Source organism: Elephas maximus, chromosome 4, assembly GCF_024166365.1.
Source record: "Elephas maximus indicus isolate mEleMax1 chromosome 4, mEleMax1 primary haplotype, whole genome shotgun sequence".
Classification (NCBI taxonomy): Eukaryota; Metazoa; Chordata; class Mammalia; order Proboscidea; family Elephantidae; genus Elephas; species Elephas maximus.
This window is the reverse complement of record NC_064822.1, coordinates 121944284-121966090: the sequence shown is the minus strand read 5'-3', so window position 1 is coordinate 121966090 and position 21807 is coordinate 121944284. Positions and strand designations below refer to the sequence as shown.

The 21807-nt window shown below is 37.1% G+C and overlaps 1 protein-coding gene across 1 annotated transcript in view; it reads left to right on the top strand.

Moving 5' to 3' along the window:
• Window positions 1-21807, top strand: part of TAFA2 (TAFA chemokine like family member 2) — a 162957-nt gene that overhangs the window by 115829 nt on the left and 25321 nt on the right. The window contains exons 2-3 of the mRNA XM_049881582.1: window positions 11922-12074; window positions 13053-13177. Coding sequence (XP_049737539.1) covers window positions 11922-12074; window positions 13053-13177 — 278 coding nt within the window. The remainder of the gene's footprint in view (window positions 1-11921; window positions 12075-13052; window positions 13178-21807) is intronic.

Here is a 21807-nt window from a genome sequence, read left to right as displayed (position 1 = left end):
ATCCTTAGAAATGAAGCTGTAGAAGCGAGAAGGAAGTTTAGGAGGTGTATCATAGGCAGTATTAGAGGAATTTGGCAACCAAAGAGATTGAGGAGGAGGGAGTGATAAAGTAATGGAAGTGATATCACTCAAGACAGCTGTATTCAAATTATGAATCTTCCACTCTTTAGCTCTGTGATCTTGAACCAGGATTATGTTTTCAAAATGTCAAAAAAAAAAAAGATAAATTTTTTTCTTTTGATTTATTTTATTTTTTTATTGTGCTTTAACTGAAAGTTTACAAATCAAGTCAGTCTCTCATACAAAAATTTGTATATACCTTGCAAGCATTGTTCTTTAGATTTCCAAAAATCTATGATTTTCTCTTAGATATCTGCATTGTATAAATAAATTCCAGATTCTGAGTAATGTCTTCTTGTTGTGGTTAGGTGCCGTCTAGTCATTTCCAACTCATAGTGACCCTATGTCCAACAAAATGAAACACTGCCTGCTCCTGTGCCATCCTCACATTTGTTGTTATGCTTCAGCCCATTGTTGCAGCCACTTTGTCAATCCATCTTGTTGACAGTCTTCCTCTTTTTCACTGACCCTCTACTTTACCAAGCATGATGTCCTTATCCAGGGACCGATCCCTCCTCATAACATGTCCAAAGTATATGAGATGTAGTCTCACCATCCTTGCTTCTAAGGCACATCCTGGCTTTACTTCTTGCAAGACAGCTTTGTTCTTTCTTTTGGCAGACCATGGTGTATTCAATATTCTTCACCAACACCATAATTCAAAGGCGTCAATTCTTTTTCCGTCTTCCTTATTAATTGTCCAGCTTTTGCATGCATATGAGGCCATCGAAAGCACCATGGCTTGGGTCAGGCACACCTTAGTCTTCAAGGTGACGTCTTTGCTTTTGAACACTTTAAAGAGGTCTTTTGCAGCAGATTTGCCCAATGCAATGTGTCATTTGCTTCCATGGGTGTTGACTGTGGATCCAAGTAAAATGAAATCCTTGACAACTTCAATCTTTTCTCCATTTATCATGATGTTGCTTATTGGTCCAGTTATGAGGATTTGTTTTCTTTATGTTGAGGTATAATCCATACTGAAGATCATGATTTTTGATCTTCATCTGTAAATGCTTCAAGTCAGCTTTCCTTTCAGCAAGCAAGGTTGTGTCATCTTTATAACACAGGTTGTCAGTGAGTCTTCCTCCAGTCTTGATGCTCTTTCTTCTTCATATAGTCCAGCTTCTTGGATTATTTGCTCGGCATATAGAGTGAATAAGAATGGTGAAAAAATACAACCCTGATGCACACCTTTCCTGACTTTAAACCATGCAATATCCCCTTGTTCTGTTTGAAAAGTTGCCTCTTGATTTATGTACAGGTTTCTCATGAGCACAATTAAGTGTTCTGGAATTTCCATTCTTGGCAAATGTTATCTATAATTTGTTATGATTCATACAGTCAATTGCCTTTGCATAGTCAATAAAACACAGATAATCACCTTTCCGATATTCTCTGCTTTCAACCAAGATCCATCTGACATTAGTAATGATATCCCTGGTTCCATGTCCTCTTCTGAATCTGGCTTGAATTTCTGGTAGTTCCTGTCAATATTGCCAAAGCTGCTTTTGAATGATCTTCAGCAAAATTTTACTTGTGTGTGATATTAATGATATTGTTTGATAATTTCCACATTCTAATTATGTCTTCTTGGTCTCCATAATAATTATAGGTTATACTTTTTACCAGGTATAAGCATGTTTATGAATGGTGACCCAATTTATCTTCATTACAATGCTTTTGTTAGATTATAATTCCCATTTTACAGATCAGGAGCTGAAACTTTAAAAAAAAAATACTAGTTGCCATCAAGAGGTGAAATCATTTTCACAAGTTTTGTCTTTCTGTACTCTGTTCTTTTTACTCACTATGTCATTTCCATTAAGAAGTATTTTGAGTTGTACCAAAGTCCTTCCTAGAAGTGCTAATAGGAATATTATTAAATGTTAGTTAATGTTTGCTTTAGCAACAGAGGCATCGGTGGTTCAATGGTAGACCATGTGGGAAATATGAGTTTGATTCTCAGCCAGTGCACCTCATGTGCAGCCACCATCCATCTGTCAGTGGTAGCTTGAGTGGTACTATGATGCTGAACAGGTTTCAGTGGAATTTCTAGACTAAGATGGACTAGGAAGAAAGGCCAGTGGATCACAACTGATCTGCCAAACTAATTATGGGGATGGTGCTGGACTGGGCAGTATTTTGTTTCATTGTGCATAAGTCATTGAAATCTCATTGACTTAACATAGACTATGTTTGTGTATCTGTTACAGTAGTTGTTTTTTTTGGCTTGCAATCAAGTTGGCCTCTGACTCATGTACACTTGAAATTCAGTTGGTGGCAGAGGGTGAGCCTCTGTTAAGAAGAAACAGTCACTCAGGGACCCAGGCTGGTGGTGGCTCTACAATCTTCAACATATGGTTTCCAAGATCACCCTGGGCATTGACATGTACCTGGAAGGGGAAGAGCGAGAGTGGCTGACTGATTGGGGTGCTTTTATAGTCCTGGTTTTGAAGAAATATACTTCACCCTGTCCACATATGCGTCACATAGGGTCACTATGAGTCAGAATCGACTCTATACTAGCAGGTAATGGGCCCACATTCCATGTACCACATGCTCACACCTAACTGCAAAGGAGGCTGGGAAATGTAGTGTAGGAGTGTTCCAGAAGTATAAAAAAAGGGGGCTTGGGGAATAGCAAGGTATTCTCTTTTAAAACTGGGGTTTGAACCTAGGCCAGTTGACTTGAGAATCCTCAGCTAAACCACTGTGCTTGATTACATTATAGTCTTGATCTCTCTCATAAAATCAACAGTTATTGAAATATTTCGTATGTAAAGCAATATGGGGGTACAGGTTGACGTTATAGTGAATATTATGCCATGCAGTTAAGAATTGCTACTTCATGTAGATAAGAAATATACCCCAAATATAAATTTCATAAACCACTTTTTCAGTTTCTCATTAAGTTTAGTGACATAATGAAGTTAATTTGTGCTAGTTCAAAGAGATTAAAATATCTATTTTACTTGGACTTCCATTTTCTGATAGGTCTAATATATTATACTCATTATAAAGAAATCTAATCATTTCATAAACTCCTGGCATTTTTGAATTAGAAGGAGCCTTAATCTAGTCTGATTTCTCCATTTTGCAGGTAAGGAAAGAGACCTGGAGAGCTAAGTGACTTACTCATTCAATGTTACCCTCTTTAGGGACAGAGAGAGCTATACACTGGAGTCCAAGTCTCCCATTTTTTCGCTCACTTCTCTTCTACTCCCTGTGTCATTTTCCTCAAGAAGCACTTGGGCTACACCACAATCCTTCTGAAGAACACTTTGAAGAATATTATTAATCATAAAAGAACTGTGTAACTCTTACAGTGTTTGGGGATTGGGGCTGTTCTGATTCTTCATATTTTTTGAGTAATTTAGGATTAAGCAGAAAATCTGCTTTTTTTGCCCTTGCCTTAGAACAAATTTAAAAACACATTGGACCCTTTTCTCTTTTATTGTAATTGGTGATGACCTTCAGGTCATCACTGGAAACATCAGTTTTCACTATAACGCATGAGTTGAAAGTGACTGTTGAACTGAGAATTTTCTAAATCCTGTCTATGAAGATGGAAATTTGCTCTGTCTCTAAAAGGAGGGGTAGAAAACAATTCTGGCTGATAAATAGCCTTTGAGAATTGTAATTTTAATTAAAAATAGTTTAGTCAGCATATTTTTGGGTCAAGAAACAGAGACATCCTTGAATTACCTCAGGGAAAATGGGGCTAATTGAAGCCTCTCGCATTAGGGTATTTTTAGGAATTCAGGAAAAATTTCAGCAAGACCTCAGAAAGGGCGGACACCCAGGCAGCTCATGGGACTTGCTGCTCTCTGTGGCTGTGGTTAGTTCTGTCTCCTACCTGCTTCCCCTGAGTTCCTGTCCCGCACCACAAGGCGAGCGCAAAGCTCTCACTGGGTCACTTAACTCCTTATGCCACCTGGTACTTCTTTGACTTTTAATTCAAGTTCCACAGACAGGAATTTGGTTGGTCTCTTTCCTCTTTTCCAAGCCCATGTTGCAGAACAGTTTGTGAAGGGGCCACTATTTCTTTCATTTCATCTTTCTCAATATCAATTCTCCTTTAAAATGTGGATGTAGCAAATGTTCGTGATTGTGCTGAGGGGCAATGAATCTAAAAATTCTCGCAGGAGTGAATCTTCTGCTTTACCTTCATGTCTTAAAAGTAGACTAGGGGACAGCCTCTGGTGGAGGGTTTGCTTTTTTTTTTTGAGAGACAGTGCTGTTAAATTGAAATTATAGGGTTACTATCCTTTAGAGAATGATCTTCAGCAAAATTTTGCTTGCGTGTGATATTAATGATATTGTTCTATAATTTCCACATTCAGTTGGATCACCTTTCTTGGGAATAGGCATAAATATGGATCTCTTCCAGTCAGTTGGCTGAAGGTCTTTTTTTTTTTTTTTTGAATTATCTTTTGCTGAAGATCATTCAAAAACGGCTGCACCAGCATATCGACAGGGAACTGCCAGAAATTCAGGCTGGTTTCAGAACAGGACATGGAACCAGGGACATCATTGCTGATGTTAGATGGATCCTGGCTGAAAGCAGAGAATACCACAAGGATTTTTAGTTGTGTTTCATTGATTATAAAAAGGCATCCGACTGTGTGGATTATAATAAACTATGGATAACACTGCGAAGAATGGGAATTTCAGAACACTTAATTGTGCCCATGAGGAATCTTTACATAGATCAAGAGGCAGTTGTTTGGACAGAACAAGGGGATACTGATTGGTTTGAAGTCAGGAAAGGTGTGCGTCAGGGTTGCATTCTTTCACCATACCTATCCAATCTGTATGCTGAGCAAATAATCCAAGAAGTTGGACTATATGAAGAAGAACGGGGCATCTGGATTGGAGGAAGACTCATTAACAACCTGCGTTATGCAGATGGCACAAACTTGCTTGCTGAAAGTAAAGAGGCCTTGAAGCACTTTGTGATGAAGACCAAAGACCACAGCCTTCAGTATGGATTGCACCTCAACATAAAAAAAATAAAAATCCTCACAACTGGACCAATGACAAACATCATGATAAACGGAGAAAAGATTGAAGTTGTCAAGGATTTCATTTTACTTAGATCCACACTCAACAGCCGTGGAAGCAGCAGCCAAGAAATCAAAAGACGCATTGCATTGGGTAAATCTGCTGCAAAGGACCTCTTTAAAGTGTTGAAGAGCAAAGATGTCACCTTGAAGACTAAGGTGCGCCTGACCCAAGCTGTGGTATTTTCAATCACATCATATGCATGTGAAAGCTGGACAATGAATAAGAAAGACCAAAGAAGAATTGACACCTTTGAATTGTGGTGTTGGGGAAGAACATTGAATATACCATGGACTGCCAAAAGAATGAACAAATCTGTCTTAGAAGTACAACCAGAATGCTCCTTAGAAGCAAGGATGGCGAGACTGTGTCTTATATACTTTGTACATTTTGCCAGGAGAGGTTAGTCCCTGGAGAAGGACATCATGCTTGGCAGAGTACAGGGTCAGCGGAAAAGAGGAAGACTCTCAAAGAGGTAGATTGACACAGTGGCTGCAACAACGAGCTCAAGCATAACAACAATTGTAAGGATGGTTCAGGACTGGGCACTGTTTCATTCTGTCGTGCATAGGGTCACGATGAGTCAGAACTGAGTCGATGGCACCTAACAACGACAACAATATCCCCTGGCCCACTAGTTTTCTTTTTTATGTACATGTGGAACAGTTTTAGAACACAGGCTTTGGAAAAACGTCATTGGCACTTGGCTATTTCCTCCCTGATCATCCTGACTTCGTAAATTATGGAAACTTTTGAAATTTCATTCAGCTATTCAAATGACCATTTCTTTTAATTAGATTGCTTCAGCATGAAAGGCTAAAAATATGCACTATTTTCTCATTCTAAGGAATTAAAGTGAGAAATTAGCTGTCTCAAAAAGTTTTTGTTTCAGCACATTTTTTCCATTCAAAGTGATTTACAACAACCTACATCCACTACATCCACTAACTAGCTTGCATTTCAGATGCCTATTGGTGCGTGTAGGTGATGCTGTATTTCTGCTTAGAAGGTGTAATGCAGACTCTCGGGGGAGCTAGTCAAGCTGGGTAAAACTATTAAATAGGTGTATATGGAGACAAACAAAATTTCAGAATCAATGAGACAAATCAGAATACAAATAAAAACTGAAATCTAATGGAGAATTAAACCAGCTAGGAACAAACTCACGACTTAATGCTAAATTTACTCTCCTCCGGTAGCTAAAGTATCAGATTATAGTTTTTTTTTATATGCTGAAGTATCAGATTGTATTTTTTTACGTGCTTCTCATGTCAACATAACTATGTATTTATATAAGCATTTTTTTTGAAATGTAAAATTAGATCTTCTATAAAATGTAGGTGACTTTCTCTAACAGTCATGTATTTATAGCTTATATACATGTTGTGTCATTATATACATGTGTTATTTCGATATTCATTAATTATGTTAATAGTAAAAATAAAGGTCCAATATCAGTGGCGCCCTGATGGCATAGTGGTTAAGAGCTACAGCTATTAAATAAAAGGTCAGCAGTTCGAATCAACCAGCTACTCTTCGGAAACCCTACGCGGCAGTTCTACTCAGTCCTATAGGGTCGCAATGAGTTGAAATCGACTCTACAGCAACATGTTTTGTATACAATTTCAATGCATTTTCACATACATTGTCTTATTGGGTGCTCACGAGGGCTCTGTGGGGCCATTTTAGACATGAACAAACCAGCTCTTTGGGAGGTAAATAGACTGGCTTAAGGGTTTACTCAAGTATGTGGGTGGGCACTATCTAGTCGATTTCCTACTCATAGTGACTCCATGTGACAGAGTAGAACAGCCCCATAGAGTTTCTTGGCTGTAATCTTTACAGAGGCAGATTGCCAAGTCTTTCTCCCACAGAGCTGCTGGGTGGGTTATAACTGCCAATCTTTCAGTTAGCAGCTAAGCACTACGCTGTTGTTCCACCAAGACTTCTTTACTAAAGTATGTTGTTTTTGTGAGGTCATGGTGTAGGCCAAACTGAGCTTGGACCCAGATATTTCAGTTTCAGAGTCCATGTCTCTTCTAGACTACCACTGATGACGTGTGGAGATATTGATACTGTATTCCTCTGCACCATCTAAAATTGTATCTGAGCTCCAGAGAACAGGTAGTATAGGATGGTGGTTAAGATCATGGTTTCCAGAAGCAAACTACCTGGACTCTGATTTTTAGTTTTGTCCTTTTCTAGCTTGTTTATCTTTGGTAAGCTAGTTAACATTTCTGGCTCAATTTCTTCATCTTTAAACTGGAAATAACTGTAGTTTTCTTTTCAGTGGCTGCTGTGATGATTAAATGAAATAATGTTTAGCACACAATAAATGCTCCGTAATGTTAGCTATTACCATTATTCCTTAAATTCTTTCTAGAGTGAATGAATTATTTTTACATAAAGACTCAGATATTCATAATTTTGTGCTCATATGAACTTAAGGCCAGCAACCCACTACTCAAGGTGGATAATTTATATAAATCTTATTCTACTGAAACTCATTTATCCCTTATCTATGTATTAGATTATTGGTTCACAGGTGATGAATAAAAGAATTAACTGGAGCATATTACGGAAATACATATGTATTGAATTTTATTTATCTTGTGTGTGTGTGTTTAACCTAGGCATACATACAAACTAAATGCCATTTGATCTAGATTCTTTTTTCTTATGGGGAAATTCCTTTCAACATGTTAAAAAAAAAAAAAGTTGTAAACAATGATTTCGGTAAAGTGCATTACAGGACTTCATGCCAGAATATACCAGTCATAATAGCTTTGCAAAACATTTAAGAGTATTAAGATATGATGTAAGAGGCAGTCTCCTCAGGCCATATCTCTGGGGCACAATAGAGCCAACGATATTATAGCTGCGCTGAGACATAAGGTCACAACCTTAGAAGACAACAATTAGAGATGGGGTATCTCTGTTTCGTGTGAACTTAACGCAACCTATTATATGTCTCTGATGTCATTGCACAAAAATGTAAGAGACAACTCTTTGTATTTATGCATCACATCCTTGTCAGAAAAAAAGTCAATTTTTTCTTCTTTTATTTGTGACTCGGGAATTGTGACGTGAAGAATATTATTTGTTTGTTCTTTTTCTTTTAAATCTTCTCTGGGGGTCTTGCATCATTTTAATATGGTGCCAACTGATCTTCTGTGAAGCCTATTTTGTTAATCTGGAAAGCCCTAATATTTGATTAGGTTACTTTATCATGTGCTCTGTCTGAATCTGAATCTGTCTGAATTCTAATAACTGCTTGAATTTCCTACAGTCTCATTAACCTTTTAAAGGAAAACCACAGGAATTAGTTTTACCTTCTTAAATTACTTGTTTACCATTTATTAAACACATACCACATACTGAGCAGTTTACATGAAGGTTTGTCTACAAGAATTTGGTTATAATAGGAAACAAAGATACACATCAGACAAAAAGAAAACTACATATACATACACACACACACACACACACACACACCCCTGTTATGATTATGCAAATTAAATTCTGTTATAAGGCTCATCTGCCTCTTTTGGGGTATCTCACTTCACTTGGCATATTTACCTGGCAAATATATAAAAATAATGAACAGTTTGTGTTCTCTTTACCCATGTCTTCAAGAAGGAGCCCCGGTGGTGCAGTGGTTAAGCGAATGGTTGGTGATTCGAACCCACCAGCTGGTCCGAGGGAGAAAGATGTGGCAATCTGCTTCTGTAAAGATTACAGCCTTGGAAGCCCTATGGGGCAGTTCAACTCAGCCCTAGAGAGTTGCTATGAGTCAGAATCAACTCTACGGCAATGTGTTTGGTTTTGGTTTGATGTCGTCAAACTCTTTTAAGCATAAGATTATCTGGCTGTCTGACTATTTTAAAAAGTTAATTATCTTCCTGTCTTTACGTTCTCCCCCTAAAGCTTTACAATTTCAGTTTTAAAAAGAAAAAGAGATGAGACTTTCTCATAATTCCATTTGTCACTGGGAACTTCAATCTGTGTGTCTGTGCATTTTCATTCATAGGCGATAAAAAGAAAGAACAGGGCAGGAAAGCTAAGTCTGCCAGGCTATATTACCTACTGTTCTTGTTCTCTGAAGGTTTGAAGAGGGACATGGCTGTCTTTTTTTCCCAGTGCAGTATGGCCTTATCTTTCTCTCCATTGTACCATATGGTCATCATTTTTACCTCCTTTCTATTCCAAGAAGAAAGAAGCACTTTCTTCACCATAGTCCTGACATACCAAATTTAAGCGATGTAATTAGTATTTCATTCCAAGATAAGAGATTATCTATGACACCTTGAATTATATAAATTTCAAATAACATTTTCTATCTTATTTTTATTCTGCGTTGGCTCAAGTAAGTAGAACTTATTGTTGCTCAGGCCAAGACTAGAAATAATCCCTGATTCCTCTTTCCCTCACTTCCCACATTCAATCCATTAGCAAGTCAAACTAACTCGACACTGAAATATACCTAACCTACCTCTTTTCCCCGGTTCTGCTGCTGTTAGACTAGTCTAAGTCCCATCCTTTATCAGCTAGACTCCTGCAACCACTTCATAACTGGTCTCTCTGATCCATTCTTGCCCTCTTCTGATCCATTCTCGCCCTGAAGAGGGCAAGAAGGGATTCGTTTCTGCCCTCCAAAGAGCAGCCTGAGTAAACTTCTAAAGCTTAAATGAGAATACCGCATTCACCCAAATGCTTCCTCTTCAAATGAGAATAAAACTCAATCTCCTTACGGTGGCATACCAGCCCCTGTGAAGTTCGCCTACAGTTCCGACATGTTTCTCCTGACTTCTCAATTGTTCAACTATGTTCCAACCACTTGACCATCTTTCTGTCCTGGGAACACACAATTCTTTTTTCTATCTCAGGGCCTTATAATTTGCTGCTCCTTCTGCTTGGAATTTTTTTTTTTTTCTTTTCTTAGATCTTCCTTGTCATCATTATCATTTAGGTTACCTCCTCAGAGAGGTCTTCCCAGAGACTCTTGCTAAAATATGCCTTCTCTCCCTGCTTAATTACTCTCAATCATGTTATTCTGCTGTATGTCCTTTGAGAAGTTTAAAAGTCTAAAATTTCTTATTTAATAATTAATTTAGGTGTTTATTTTTCATTTTCCCTACAGGAATATAAGCTCTTTCAGGGCCAGGACTGTGTTTCTCTTTCTCATTGTTACAAACCCAGTGCATGGTTTTTACTCAGTTAAGTGAAGTACAGTGTAGAAAGCAGTATATTGACTTGTATAATATAAGATAAAGCATTCAGCAACTTATAACAGACTTAATTGTTCTTAGCTAATAAAACATTTTCCAGAGAGTAGGAGGATAGGAATAGAAGTTTGGGTCTTTTAATTTTTGAGCTTTCATAGACATAAAATTTGAGTTTGAATCAAACACAGACTACATACATACCCATTTGTGTCTACAATGGCAGAAAAATCCTCATTGTGAAACTAGAAATAGTATCTGCCTCTTGAAACTTCTTTTAAGGATTGTGTAGTAAAGCTATATGCCACACCGGAGTTTCTTGGTCTCACATGGAGGGACGAGAGAAGTGGAAAATGTGTGTGATTTGCTCTGTTTTATGAGAAAAATTTAAATCAGCCATCTAACCTAAGTGACTGCCGACTGAATCTTCTTATCCCCAAAAGAAAAGTTAATATCAATGTGTGCTATGCTGACCTCATTTACAATGAGTCTTAATATGTTCATAACATTAAACAACTTCAAATCTCCTAGTTTTCTATTTAAATTTCTGTTTTTATATTAATCATATTTTAAAAATTTATTGAAACCATAATCTTTTAACAAATGCTGATTTTAAGCAGTTTAAATGTTTGGTGGATGAGCATTTTATTCTGTCATTTCATAGTAGAGACAACACTTTGAAGAAGAACCCTTCCATAGTGTGATAAGTGGGGTTTAAAAATTTCTAATCATTCCAAAAGCTCAGTGACCTTATTGTGAAGTTAATGAAGTGGGCACGGGACCCTCATGGCTTATTGGGCTAGGTCTCCAAGCACCTGGATGCCAGATATAAATCCATCAAGGTCTGGCTGGGGTTTGGTGCCACTTGGTGGCAAATGTCCCCTCAGGCAAAATGGAAAGCGATGATTCTCAGTTCTGTGGTTGGCTGGAAGAAAATGGCAGCAATTTCGAGAGCCACCCAATTAGCTGATTTTCAGGGAGATTGAGTAGAAGAATACCGAGGAGGTGGGCACCCACCCTCTGCCTTCTACTTTTTACAAAAAAAATTCCCTGCCTGCCTCTCACACTCTTCTCCCAGAAAAAGAATATAATTTTTATCACTGCTTTGAGCCTGGAGCTATTCTGGGTCACATTGCAGGGCACCTTGGCTAAAGGATTTTACCATATTTTGATTAACATGCTGAACAAAACAGTGTGAAAAAAGTCATCTGCAAATAAATATGGTTTTGACGGCATTGTATATTGCCTCTATATTTCAGGCTGTTTTAACAGCTCATTCTAATCTAGTCACTAATTGTTCCTGCTTCACCAAGCTTTTACTGACAGAGATGGTCCTACCACATTTAGAAAAGAAATCAAATCTGCATTATGGAGTTAGCATCGTTGTATTTCTAGTTTCATGCATGGTGGATCCCTTATAGAGCTATATTTAATGTACTTCTAATTAAAAAAATGGGAGGGGAAGTGTCCAAAACTTTTTCAATGTTGTCTTATCTTTTGTTTTTGTTTGTGCAGCTCACCATGTTAAAACAGGAACTTGTGAGGTGGTGGCACTCCACAGATGCTGTAATAAGAACAAGATAGAAGAACGGTCACAAACCGTCAAGTGCTCCTGCTTCCCTGGGCAGGTGGCAGGCACCACGCGGGCTGCTCCATCTTGTGTGGATGGTGCGACTTCTTCCTTTGTTTATCATGATAGTGTGGCGGGGGATGTTTAGAACTGGAACCTCACTATAATTTGCCGACTGGGGCCAATCCTGGGGACCACAGTACAGATCAAAAGGTTGAATGAGGTTATTTGGGAGTTTTTTGAAATCTAAGGTTTTTTGAAAGGGCATCCAAGTCCCTATGCAAGCCCCTTACAATAAGATTCCAAGAAACAAGTCAATGTGTTTCTTATTTAGATACCTTGAAATATTGATTTCCTGGGGGTTGTGCACAAATTAATTGAGAAAAAAAGATGAAAATACATGATAATAATATAGATTTTTAAATCCATGGATGATTTTTAAGAATGAAAAAATAAGTACCATATAAATGAGTGAATGTTTCATTGTGAATAAAATATTGATTTTGATAAAGATGCATTCAAATATTGGTTTCTTTACTTGACATTTCATCTAATTAGAATATAATTCTTTTATGAGTCTATTTAATTAATGTTAGCGTAAATAATTATTTGTTACATGCTTATATTAGCATGGTGCTTTCCTTGTGATGATGGTTATTGGCCATGGTTAAAAACAAAAACAAAACAGAAAACAAAATTGTGTTAACTTTAACTCATGCCTTCCTAATTTTCAGCCGATTTTTTGGAAACTTTATATCGATTCTAAAATATTGACTGTACACTGGTTCCGGGGCCCATTTTGCTCTATGTTTATATACGTACGTGTGTGTACACAGTCACATAACTTCTTTTCAGTGTATTAGTTTTCATGAAGACAAATACACTTGAAAATTTCTTTTAGTCAGGAAATCTACAAAGATTTATTCCCTTTGGCCAAAACCAGAAGGATGTCTTAGAACCTAGTCTACCCAGTGGTAAAAAAAAAATGCGTGTCTTTTGTTCCTCTTTAAATGTACACCCAGAGAATTAACAGGCCCAAGTAGAAAACATTTAACTGATTTTTATATCTCTTGTAGCTTCAATAGTGGAACAAAAATGGTGGTGCCATATGCAACCATGTCTTGAGGGAGAGGAATGTAAAGTTCTTCCCGATCGGAAAGGATGGAGCTGTTCCTCTGGGAATAAAGTGAAAACAACTAGGGTAAGTGGACAGCCAATCTGAGAAAGTAAAATGTCTCTGAATGAATAAAGCATGGGGCAAGTGCAATAATATCTTTAAGAAGTGGTTGTAGATAGGAGAGAGTATAATTTTACTTAGCACATTTTTTCCATATTCTTCCTAATTCATTTTTTCATAGTACACTTTTATTTCACTTCTATGGATCGCCATCAACTATCATGTTATCTGATAAATAAACATTATTTGTTCTGTCATGGACACTAAGAATAATGTCTGAGGATGCATGTTGAATGTTGGGAAGATGACTCCAGTCTGCATTCTTCTGATGTACTCTAAATGAAATAGATTATGAAAGAAATAGAATTTATTTTCTGTGTGACTCTTTTAAAAATCTTTAAGATCCTTCCAGTTTTATGAAAGAAAGTAATCTGATCTTCCTGATGTCTGGATCACTAAATAGTTTTCTAATGGTTAAAGTTTGCAATCATTGTAATGGGTTACTCAGAGAAGTTTCAGAATGTCAGGATCAATACAAAAAGAATATTCTTCAAACAATGCTGTATTTTAGTTATGTAATGATTGACCACTGGGGAATGGGAGAGAAGAAAAATTAACTCTATTCTTTGAATTTCTAATTAGCTACATGGATATTCTAAAATGGCATAATTTGAATTTTTTTTTTTTGGTAGAATTAGCAAATGAAGGTTTTTGTTTTTTTTCTGGAGTGTGTTATGTGTTTGTGTGTGTGTTGCCCTGAGAGGAAAGCACGCTATTGATTAGAATTGGATAATTGGGGAATAGAATACAATAATGGTATAAGGAGGAATTTTGTTAACAAGTAACATAAAACTAGATGCTAGTTAATTTGTGATATTGGTTGAAAATAGTAATTAAAATTTTTTTTTCTAGACATATTTCTTACCCAGATTAATTTGGTTCTATCAAGTAATATCTTTAGTGTATTGGCTGACCAGACATACACAGAATTGACCAAGTTTCAAATAGCATAAGTAATGACATTATATTTTGTTGAGTTATTCTTGACTCTAAAGATTTGCTTACCATCTCCAAAATTCAGAGAGTATGATCAGTTATTAGAATAATTGTATTATCCAATGAGTTAGCATGTGATATAATAGATATTGATTTGCTAAAAATATCCTGACAATGTAAAAACTTTTTTTTTTGATAACACTATTAATTGTCAGTCCAAAATAGCACTTGTAGAAATTCATTTAAGGTTTGAGATTCTGAAACAAATAATAATAAAATCGTTAGCTCTTTTCAACTAAATTCTATGTTTTAATTTGCTTCAGTGGACATGGGGAAGCTAATATTTATTGGACACTTAGAACATATGCCATATACTGAGCAAAGTGCTTTACGTGAATTAGCTCATTTAATCCTCTTAATAGCCCTGTGAGGAAGATAATATTATTATCTCCTTTTTACAGATGCGTATACTGAAGCTTCGAAAAGTTACATGACTTTTCAAGGTCATATAGCAAATTAATGAGGAAGCCAGGGTTCAAACTACACAGTCTTATTCCAGAACCTGCTCTTTTAACCTGTACACATTAATAACTTTATACTGGATAATTTAATTTATTCTTAAGTACTAGTGATAAAAAATTTTGTAGTTCTGTTCATATGAGGTAGACCTTTAAAAATACCTTTAACTTTCTGGATCATTGAAATGAAAAGGTCAAGACCATATGATCTCAATTCTTACAGTAAATTGTTTTAGAAGTGCTTTTTTTCACTCCCTGTTGGCCTTCTTGGCCATATTCTCAATGATCCGAGCTTAAAATTTAGTCTCTGCTTCATAAATTCTTGATAATGTAATGAAACAAGATGGATGAGGGACTGGGGACTCATGAGAGGGAAGACCAAATTTAGATCCTATAGTTTGTTTTAGTGATAAGGCATTATCCATTCTTATCTTTCCTTTATCTCATTTACCTTGGAGAACAGGTGTAATTAAGGATCTCATTTAAGGTATTGTAGAGAGGATTTATGTAACAACAGTTGGTTAGATTAAATTACTTTTGAGATCCCTTCCCACTCTAAGAGCCAATGATTCTCATTTAAAAAAGAAAAGTCATCATATATAAGAAAATAGAAGAAGGCTTGAAAGTAGGAGCTTCTTGAGTACAATCAAACTATATTGTTATTTTTTTTTTTTTTCCCCCACCCACAAGAAAAAAAATTTGCTTCTGAAATGGAGCTACCTAGGTGATTTCAACTACAGGAATATCATGGCATTCCCAAAGGCTAGGCAAAAAAGATGTGCGATTATGAACGTTAGTTTGGCTCACAAAACAAGTTAGGTGATTATCCTTGCTGCCACAAAAGAAGCAACCATTTTTCAGAGTCATTAGGTGATTATTACTCTTCCGTCTCCACTGAAAAAGAGCAAAAAGTATAGGAGATAAGAAAAATGCTTGAAACAGCTCTGGGCACAATATTATTTTGCCACCACAGTAGAGTGTTGGACAGACATAGTATCTGCCATGCACATGTAGCAACAATATTATCGAGAAGAAACCTGATTGTTATTTTGTCATTGGCATTACTGTCTACTTACTAATCTTGAATAAGGTAGAGCCAAGCAACCACTGGAACCCTGGTTAGGCAGCACCCTGCCATGAATGGGAAAGTCCAGAAGTTAAGCAGAAATAGATTACAAAGTAACCGAAGAGCTGTTCTCAGCCAAAGCTATTTGTGTCTCTCATGTAAAATATGTTGGCCTTGTGGAATTATTGGGGGAAGCAAAATGGCTCAAAAAATGATTAAAATTTGCAATAATGTACATGTTCTTATAATTGTCCATATTTAATCTGGAGTGCTCTAGTCAGCCTAATATTAGAAAAAAAGCAGTCAGCCAAAAATAGTGATAAGGATTGCTTGGCCTCAGCAGAGATGAGTGGTAGCCTTCCAGGATGGATTACAGATCAAGGGCTGGCTGAACTCCTCATAGAAGGCCAATTAGGAGCCCACACTATACTTACTGTAAATCCAGATTGTTTTCTCCTCTCTTTGTACTAGATTCAGGAAGCTTTTACTTTATTCTGACCCACATTCTTTTCCCAATATGGGGAAAAGGCAAGGAGCAGAGATCCCTTGTTGGAACATCAATATTTTACATACATGTTCTTCAAAACCCCAAACATTTAATCTGGAGAGAATGGAGGATGCAACATTTGTTTCCTAAACCCTATTTCTTACTCTATAAGTGGGAAATTTGTGACTGTATGTGACATCCTTAACCATCTCTTCTACTTCTTTTAAGAACTCTAAAGTTAAAAAGAGTCATAAAAGCCATTTGATTTCAAACTCACATTCAAAGATAAATAATAAGGAACTTTTCAAAGAGTCATTAATAAAAGAATGCTCTTTCCAGTGTGAAAGAGCACATAATTATATGCTAATTACATAATACAAAAGTAGCAAGGGGAAAGGTGCTGTAGAGCTTGGAAGATTTGAGGAAAAAAAAATCTTTTGATAACAGAAAAAAAAGACTGTGGTTCATTTCTTTTAATGTTTTGATATTCTTTTTCTGTGTAACGTCTCCTAAAGGAAGTCACATTCTGCTTTCAGGATTTGCAGCCCTTGGTCATTGGTATGGACCCCAACATCCCAGCTCCAGCAGTCACTGCAGCTCTTGTGAACTTAAGTTCTTGTTATACAAGATCTTGTATTTTCATTAGAAATATTATCCTTAGGAATCATGAATCTCAGGTCTGTTGGCTTTTCCTATGCTTAAGAAGAAATTCGCTGGGTAATTTTTAACTAATTGGGATTCTTTCATCTTTACTCATTTACTTAAAGTGCCCTAAGCAGATAAGAACTCTGTAATTTTTTAAATGTTCTTTCAAATAGAAAGGGATTTTAAGGACATAAAATATATATTTTTAACCCATATGCATAATGCAATGAAAATCAGATATTGAGGACCCCTTATGCATTTTTTATGCATAGACATTTATAATAATAATAATGCTAATATTAAATTAAAAAAATACAAAGGCATTTACTTAGCTCTTACTACATGCTGGACACTCTGCAAAGTGTATTGCAGGTGTCTTATTTATTCTTTCCAACCACGGGTAGACACTCACAAGAGTACAAAGATATATGACATAATTCCTGCTCACAAAGAGTATACTTTTGAGTGGATAAACAAATAGTGTACAGTTGCATTGTTCTTTTCTTTATCTACATGAAGTCCATTGACTATATACATTTGAATCAAAGTTAAATAAGTCAGGAGCAACATTGTTATAATAATGGAGATAGCATAAGCTTTTAGTTCCGTTTCCTCATCTGTAAAAATATGAAGACATTGAGCTAGATTCAATTTCAAGCTCCTTGCTCCTTTAAGTAACATTTATTCTTTGGTCCCTTGTGCCAAGGACATTTTTAACTTCCTTTCCAGTTAAATTTATATGACAGTAATAACTGGCTAATCTCAGAAGATGCATAGTATAAATATTCACTTTTTAATCCTTTGTAAGGGAGAAAAGAAGTAGCACCTTATGATGCTTTGCTGATTAAAACCTCAAGTCGTCCCCTTCAGATGCTACTGGATTTTATACCAAGGCTGTGCCCTGGACAGTGTCCGGGGATGCTATTTCAGGCCTAGGGTAGGGGAAGAACACAGCACGAGGAAAAAGGCTCATTCCTTCACCTTAAAACCCACTGCCGTTGAGTCGATCACGGCTCACAGTGACTCTATAACGTAGTGCAATTTGTTTGAATTCTTCATTCACGGTACTTTCTCTTGCCTTGCAAATTTAAGTACAGGCCTAGGTGTAATTCTTTCTTGATCAGCCTTTTCTTAACAGGCACGTGCCCATTCATTTGTCTTCATCTCACCTCCAGGCAGGCCCTGGATTGCACCCTAGCCCACAGTACAGGGTGATAACCTTCAGGTTTTTTTGATGCTGCCTACAGTAAGAAAGGTGTCTTACAATTTGATCCATTGTTCACCACACACACACCCTGAGTGCCTGAATTTGAACTTCTAGCCTTCTAAATGTGAGAAAATACATTTCTGTTTTTTAAAGCCATTCACTTGTGATAATACTGTTATAGCAGTACTGGATAATGAAGAAGTTATGACACACACAAAACACCAAAAAGAGAAAACAGCTTATGCAAAGGCATGGAGGCATAGATGCTCATGTCTTGTTTGTTGAATTAAAATCAGTTCACACAGGATCTTAATATGGGGGGTAATAGGGAATCTCTGAGAGGGAAATCATAGCAGACAAAGTTTGTATAATGATGGCTTTTTAAGTGCCAAGCTAAGAGATCTGGGTTTTAATCTATAAGCAAGAGTGAATTATTGAAGAACCTTAAGTAGGAGAAGAGAAGGATCTGATTTATACTTTAAAAAGTCAGTCTGGCTATAATGAGTAAGACAGATTTGAGGGAGGTAAGAGATAATGGGCCTGAACTAAGAAAATGGTAGTGATGATAGCAGGAGTGGGGAGGGCTAGGAAGTAGAACTGATAGTACTTGATAATTAATTGAATACGAGAAATGAGTAAATGGGAAAAAGTCTAGGAAGACTAATATATTCCTCATATACTGCTGGATTGACCAATTTGCTGATATTAACTAAAGAGACTATGAGGTAGAAATACATAGTGGATAATTAGATATATAGGTCAGGAGATCCAGATAGCCATCTGAGGGGTCATTATTCCCTAGATGGTTTTAAAATAATCAGTTTGGCAGGCTCTCTAAGAAGGAAGACATAGAATAAGAGGAGCAACAAAGACATTTTGCAGCTAATTGAGAAGAAAGTGTCTACTAAGAAACGTGACGTGTGCTCAGAAGATATGAGGAAAACCAAGAGAGAAGATAATCCAGAGAACACAGAAAGGGAGAGTTCTAGGGAGTCAGGAGTGTCGAATGATACAACAGGGTATATAACCTAAAGAAATATTATGTGGCCTTTGAGTCTCCTTCTGAACGTGGGATTTGTAAGAAGTACTAGAAGTTCATGATCCATTAGGTGAATATTATTTGCTCTATTACAATCTTAAAACTTGCTTCCTAGTTGGTTGATGTCATTGGTAACACATTGTAAACACCCTCAGAATGCACATCCATTTAAAATAGAACACAGTATTAAAGATGTTTTAAAACTAGTATGTATCTCATATATACATATATATCTATAAATATATACACATATATTTATATGTCAGGGTTGGAGCCCTGGTGTCACAGTGGTTAAGTGATATGGCTGCTAAACAAAAGGTTAGCAGTTTGAATACACCACCTGCTCCTTAGAAACCCTGTGGGCCAGTATTGCTCTGTCCTATAGGGTCACTGTGGGTCAGAATTGACAGCAATGGGTTTTGTTTTGTTTTTTTGGTATTATCAGGATTTCTAAACCCCATTTAAGGGGAAGATTGTTCATTCATTTGCTTATTCACTCCGTAAAGATAAATTGAATGTCTGCTATGTTCCAGGCATTGTGCTAGGCTCTGGGGATTCTAAAAACAAACAAAACCATGATTCTCTGCTAAGAGTTTACAGTCAATTGGATAGAAAGTCAGTAAATCAACTGTCATGTAGAGGATTGGTAGGATAGAGGTTTGTACAGATGCCACAGAAGCTTAGTGGCAGTCTAGTATTACCTGGCCCATAACTGTCCCTAAAACTCAAGGATAACAGATGGTGATGCCATTCAAAGGTAATTTATTCAATAATTTGCCTCCTCGGAATATAGTTGTTGTTGTCGTTAGGTGCCGTCAAGTTGGTTCTGACTCAAAGCGACCCTATGCACAACAGAACGAAACACTGCCCAGTCCTGAGCCATCCTTACAATCGTTGTTATGCTTGAGCTCATTGTTGCAGCCACTGTGTCAATCCACCTCGTTGAGGGTCTTCCTTTTTTCCGCTGACCCTGTACTCTGCCAAGGATGATGTCCTTCTCCAGGGACTGATCCCTCCTGACAACATATCCAAAGTATCTAAGACACCCAACCCACTGCCATCGAGTCTATTCCAACTCATAGTGACCCTATAGGACAGAGTAGAACTGCCCCATAGAGTTTTCAAGGAGCACCTTTTGGTTAGCACCTCTAGCTTTAACCACTACGTCACCAATGTTTCCTAAGACTAGGGTTTCTAAGACACAGCCTCGCCAAACTTGCCTCTAAGGAGCATTCGGGCTGTACCTCCCCTAAGACAGATTTGTTCGTTCTTTTGGCAGTCCATGGTATAGTCAATATTCTTCCCCAACACCACAATTCAGAGGCGTCAAGTCTTCCTCAGTCATCCTTATTCATTGTCCAGCTTCCACATACATGTAATGCGATTGAAAATACCATGGCTTGGGTCAGGTGCACCTTAGCCTTCAGGGTGACACCTTTGCTCTTCAATACATTGAAAAGGTCCTTTGCAGCAGATTTGCCCAACGCAGTGCATCTTTTGATTTCTTGACTGCTGCTTCCATGGCTGTTGATTGTGGATCCAAGTAAAATAAAATCCTTGACAACTTCAATCTTTTCTCCGTTTATCATGATGTTGCTCATTGGTCCAGTTGTGAGGATTTTTGTTTTCTTTACGTTGAGGTGCAATCCATGCTGAAGGCTGTGGTCTTTGATCTTCATCACAAAGTGCTTCAAGTCAACTTCACTTTCAGCAAGCAAGGTTGTGTCATCTGCATAACGCAGGTTGTTAATGAGCCTTCCTCCAATCCTGATGTCCCATTCTTCTTCATATAGCCCACCTTCTAGGATTATTTGCTCAGCATACAGATTGAATAGGTATGAAAGAATACAACCCTGACGCACACCTTTCCTGACTTTAAACCAATCAGTATCCCCTTGTTCTGTCCGAACAACTGCCTCTTGATCTATATAAAGATTCCTCATGAGCACAATTAAGTGTTCTGGAATTCCCATTCTTTGCAATATTATCCATAATTTGTTATGATCCACATAGTCGAAAGCCTTTCCATAGTCAATAAAACACAGGTAAACATCCTTCTGGTATTCTCTACTTTCAGCCAGGATCCATCTGACATCAGCAATGATATCCCTGGTTCCATGTCCTCCTCTGAAACCGGCCTGAATTTCTGGCAGTTCCCTGTCGATATACTGCTACAGCCGTTTTTGAATGATCTTCAGCAAAATTTTACTTGCCTGTGATATTAATGATATTGTTCTATAATTTCCACTTTCAGTTGGATCACCTTTCTTGGAAATAGGCATAAATATGGATCTCTTCCAGTCAGTTGACCAGGAAGCTGTCTTCCATATTTCTTGGCATAGACGAGTGAGCATGTCCAGCGCTGCATCTGTTTGTTGAAACATCTCAATTGATATTCCATCAATCCCTGGAGCCTTGTTTTTTGCCAGTGCCTTCTGAAAAAAAAAAAAAAAAATTTTTTTTTCAGAGCAGCTTGGACTTCTTTCTTCAGTACCATCAGTTCCTGATCATATGCCATCTCTTGAAATTGTTGAATATTGACTAATTCTTTTTGGTATAATGACTCTGTGTATTCCCTCCATCTTCTTTTGATGCTTCCTGAGTCATTTAATACTTTCCCTATAAAATCCCTCACTATTGCAACTTGAGGCTTGAATTTTTTCTTCAGTTCTTTCAGCTTGAGAAACATCAAGCGT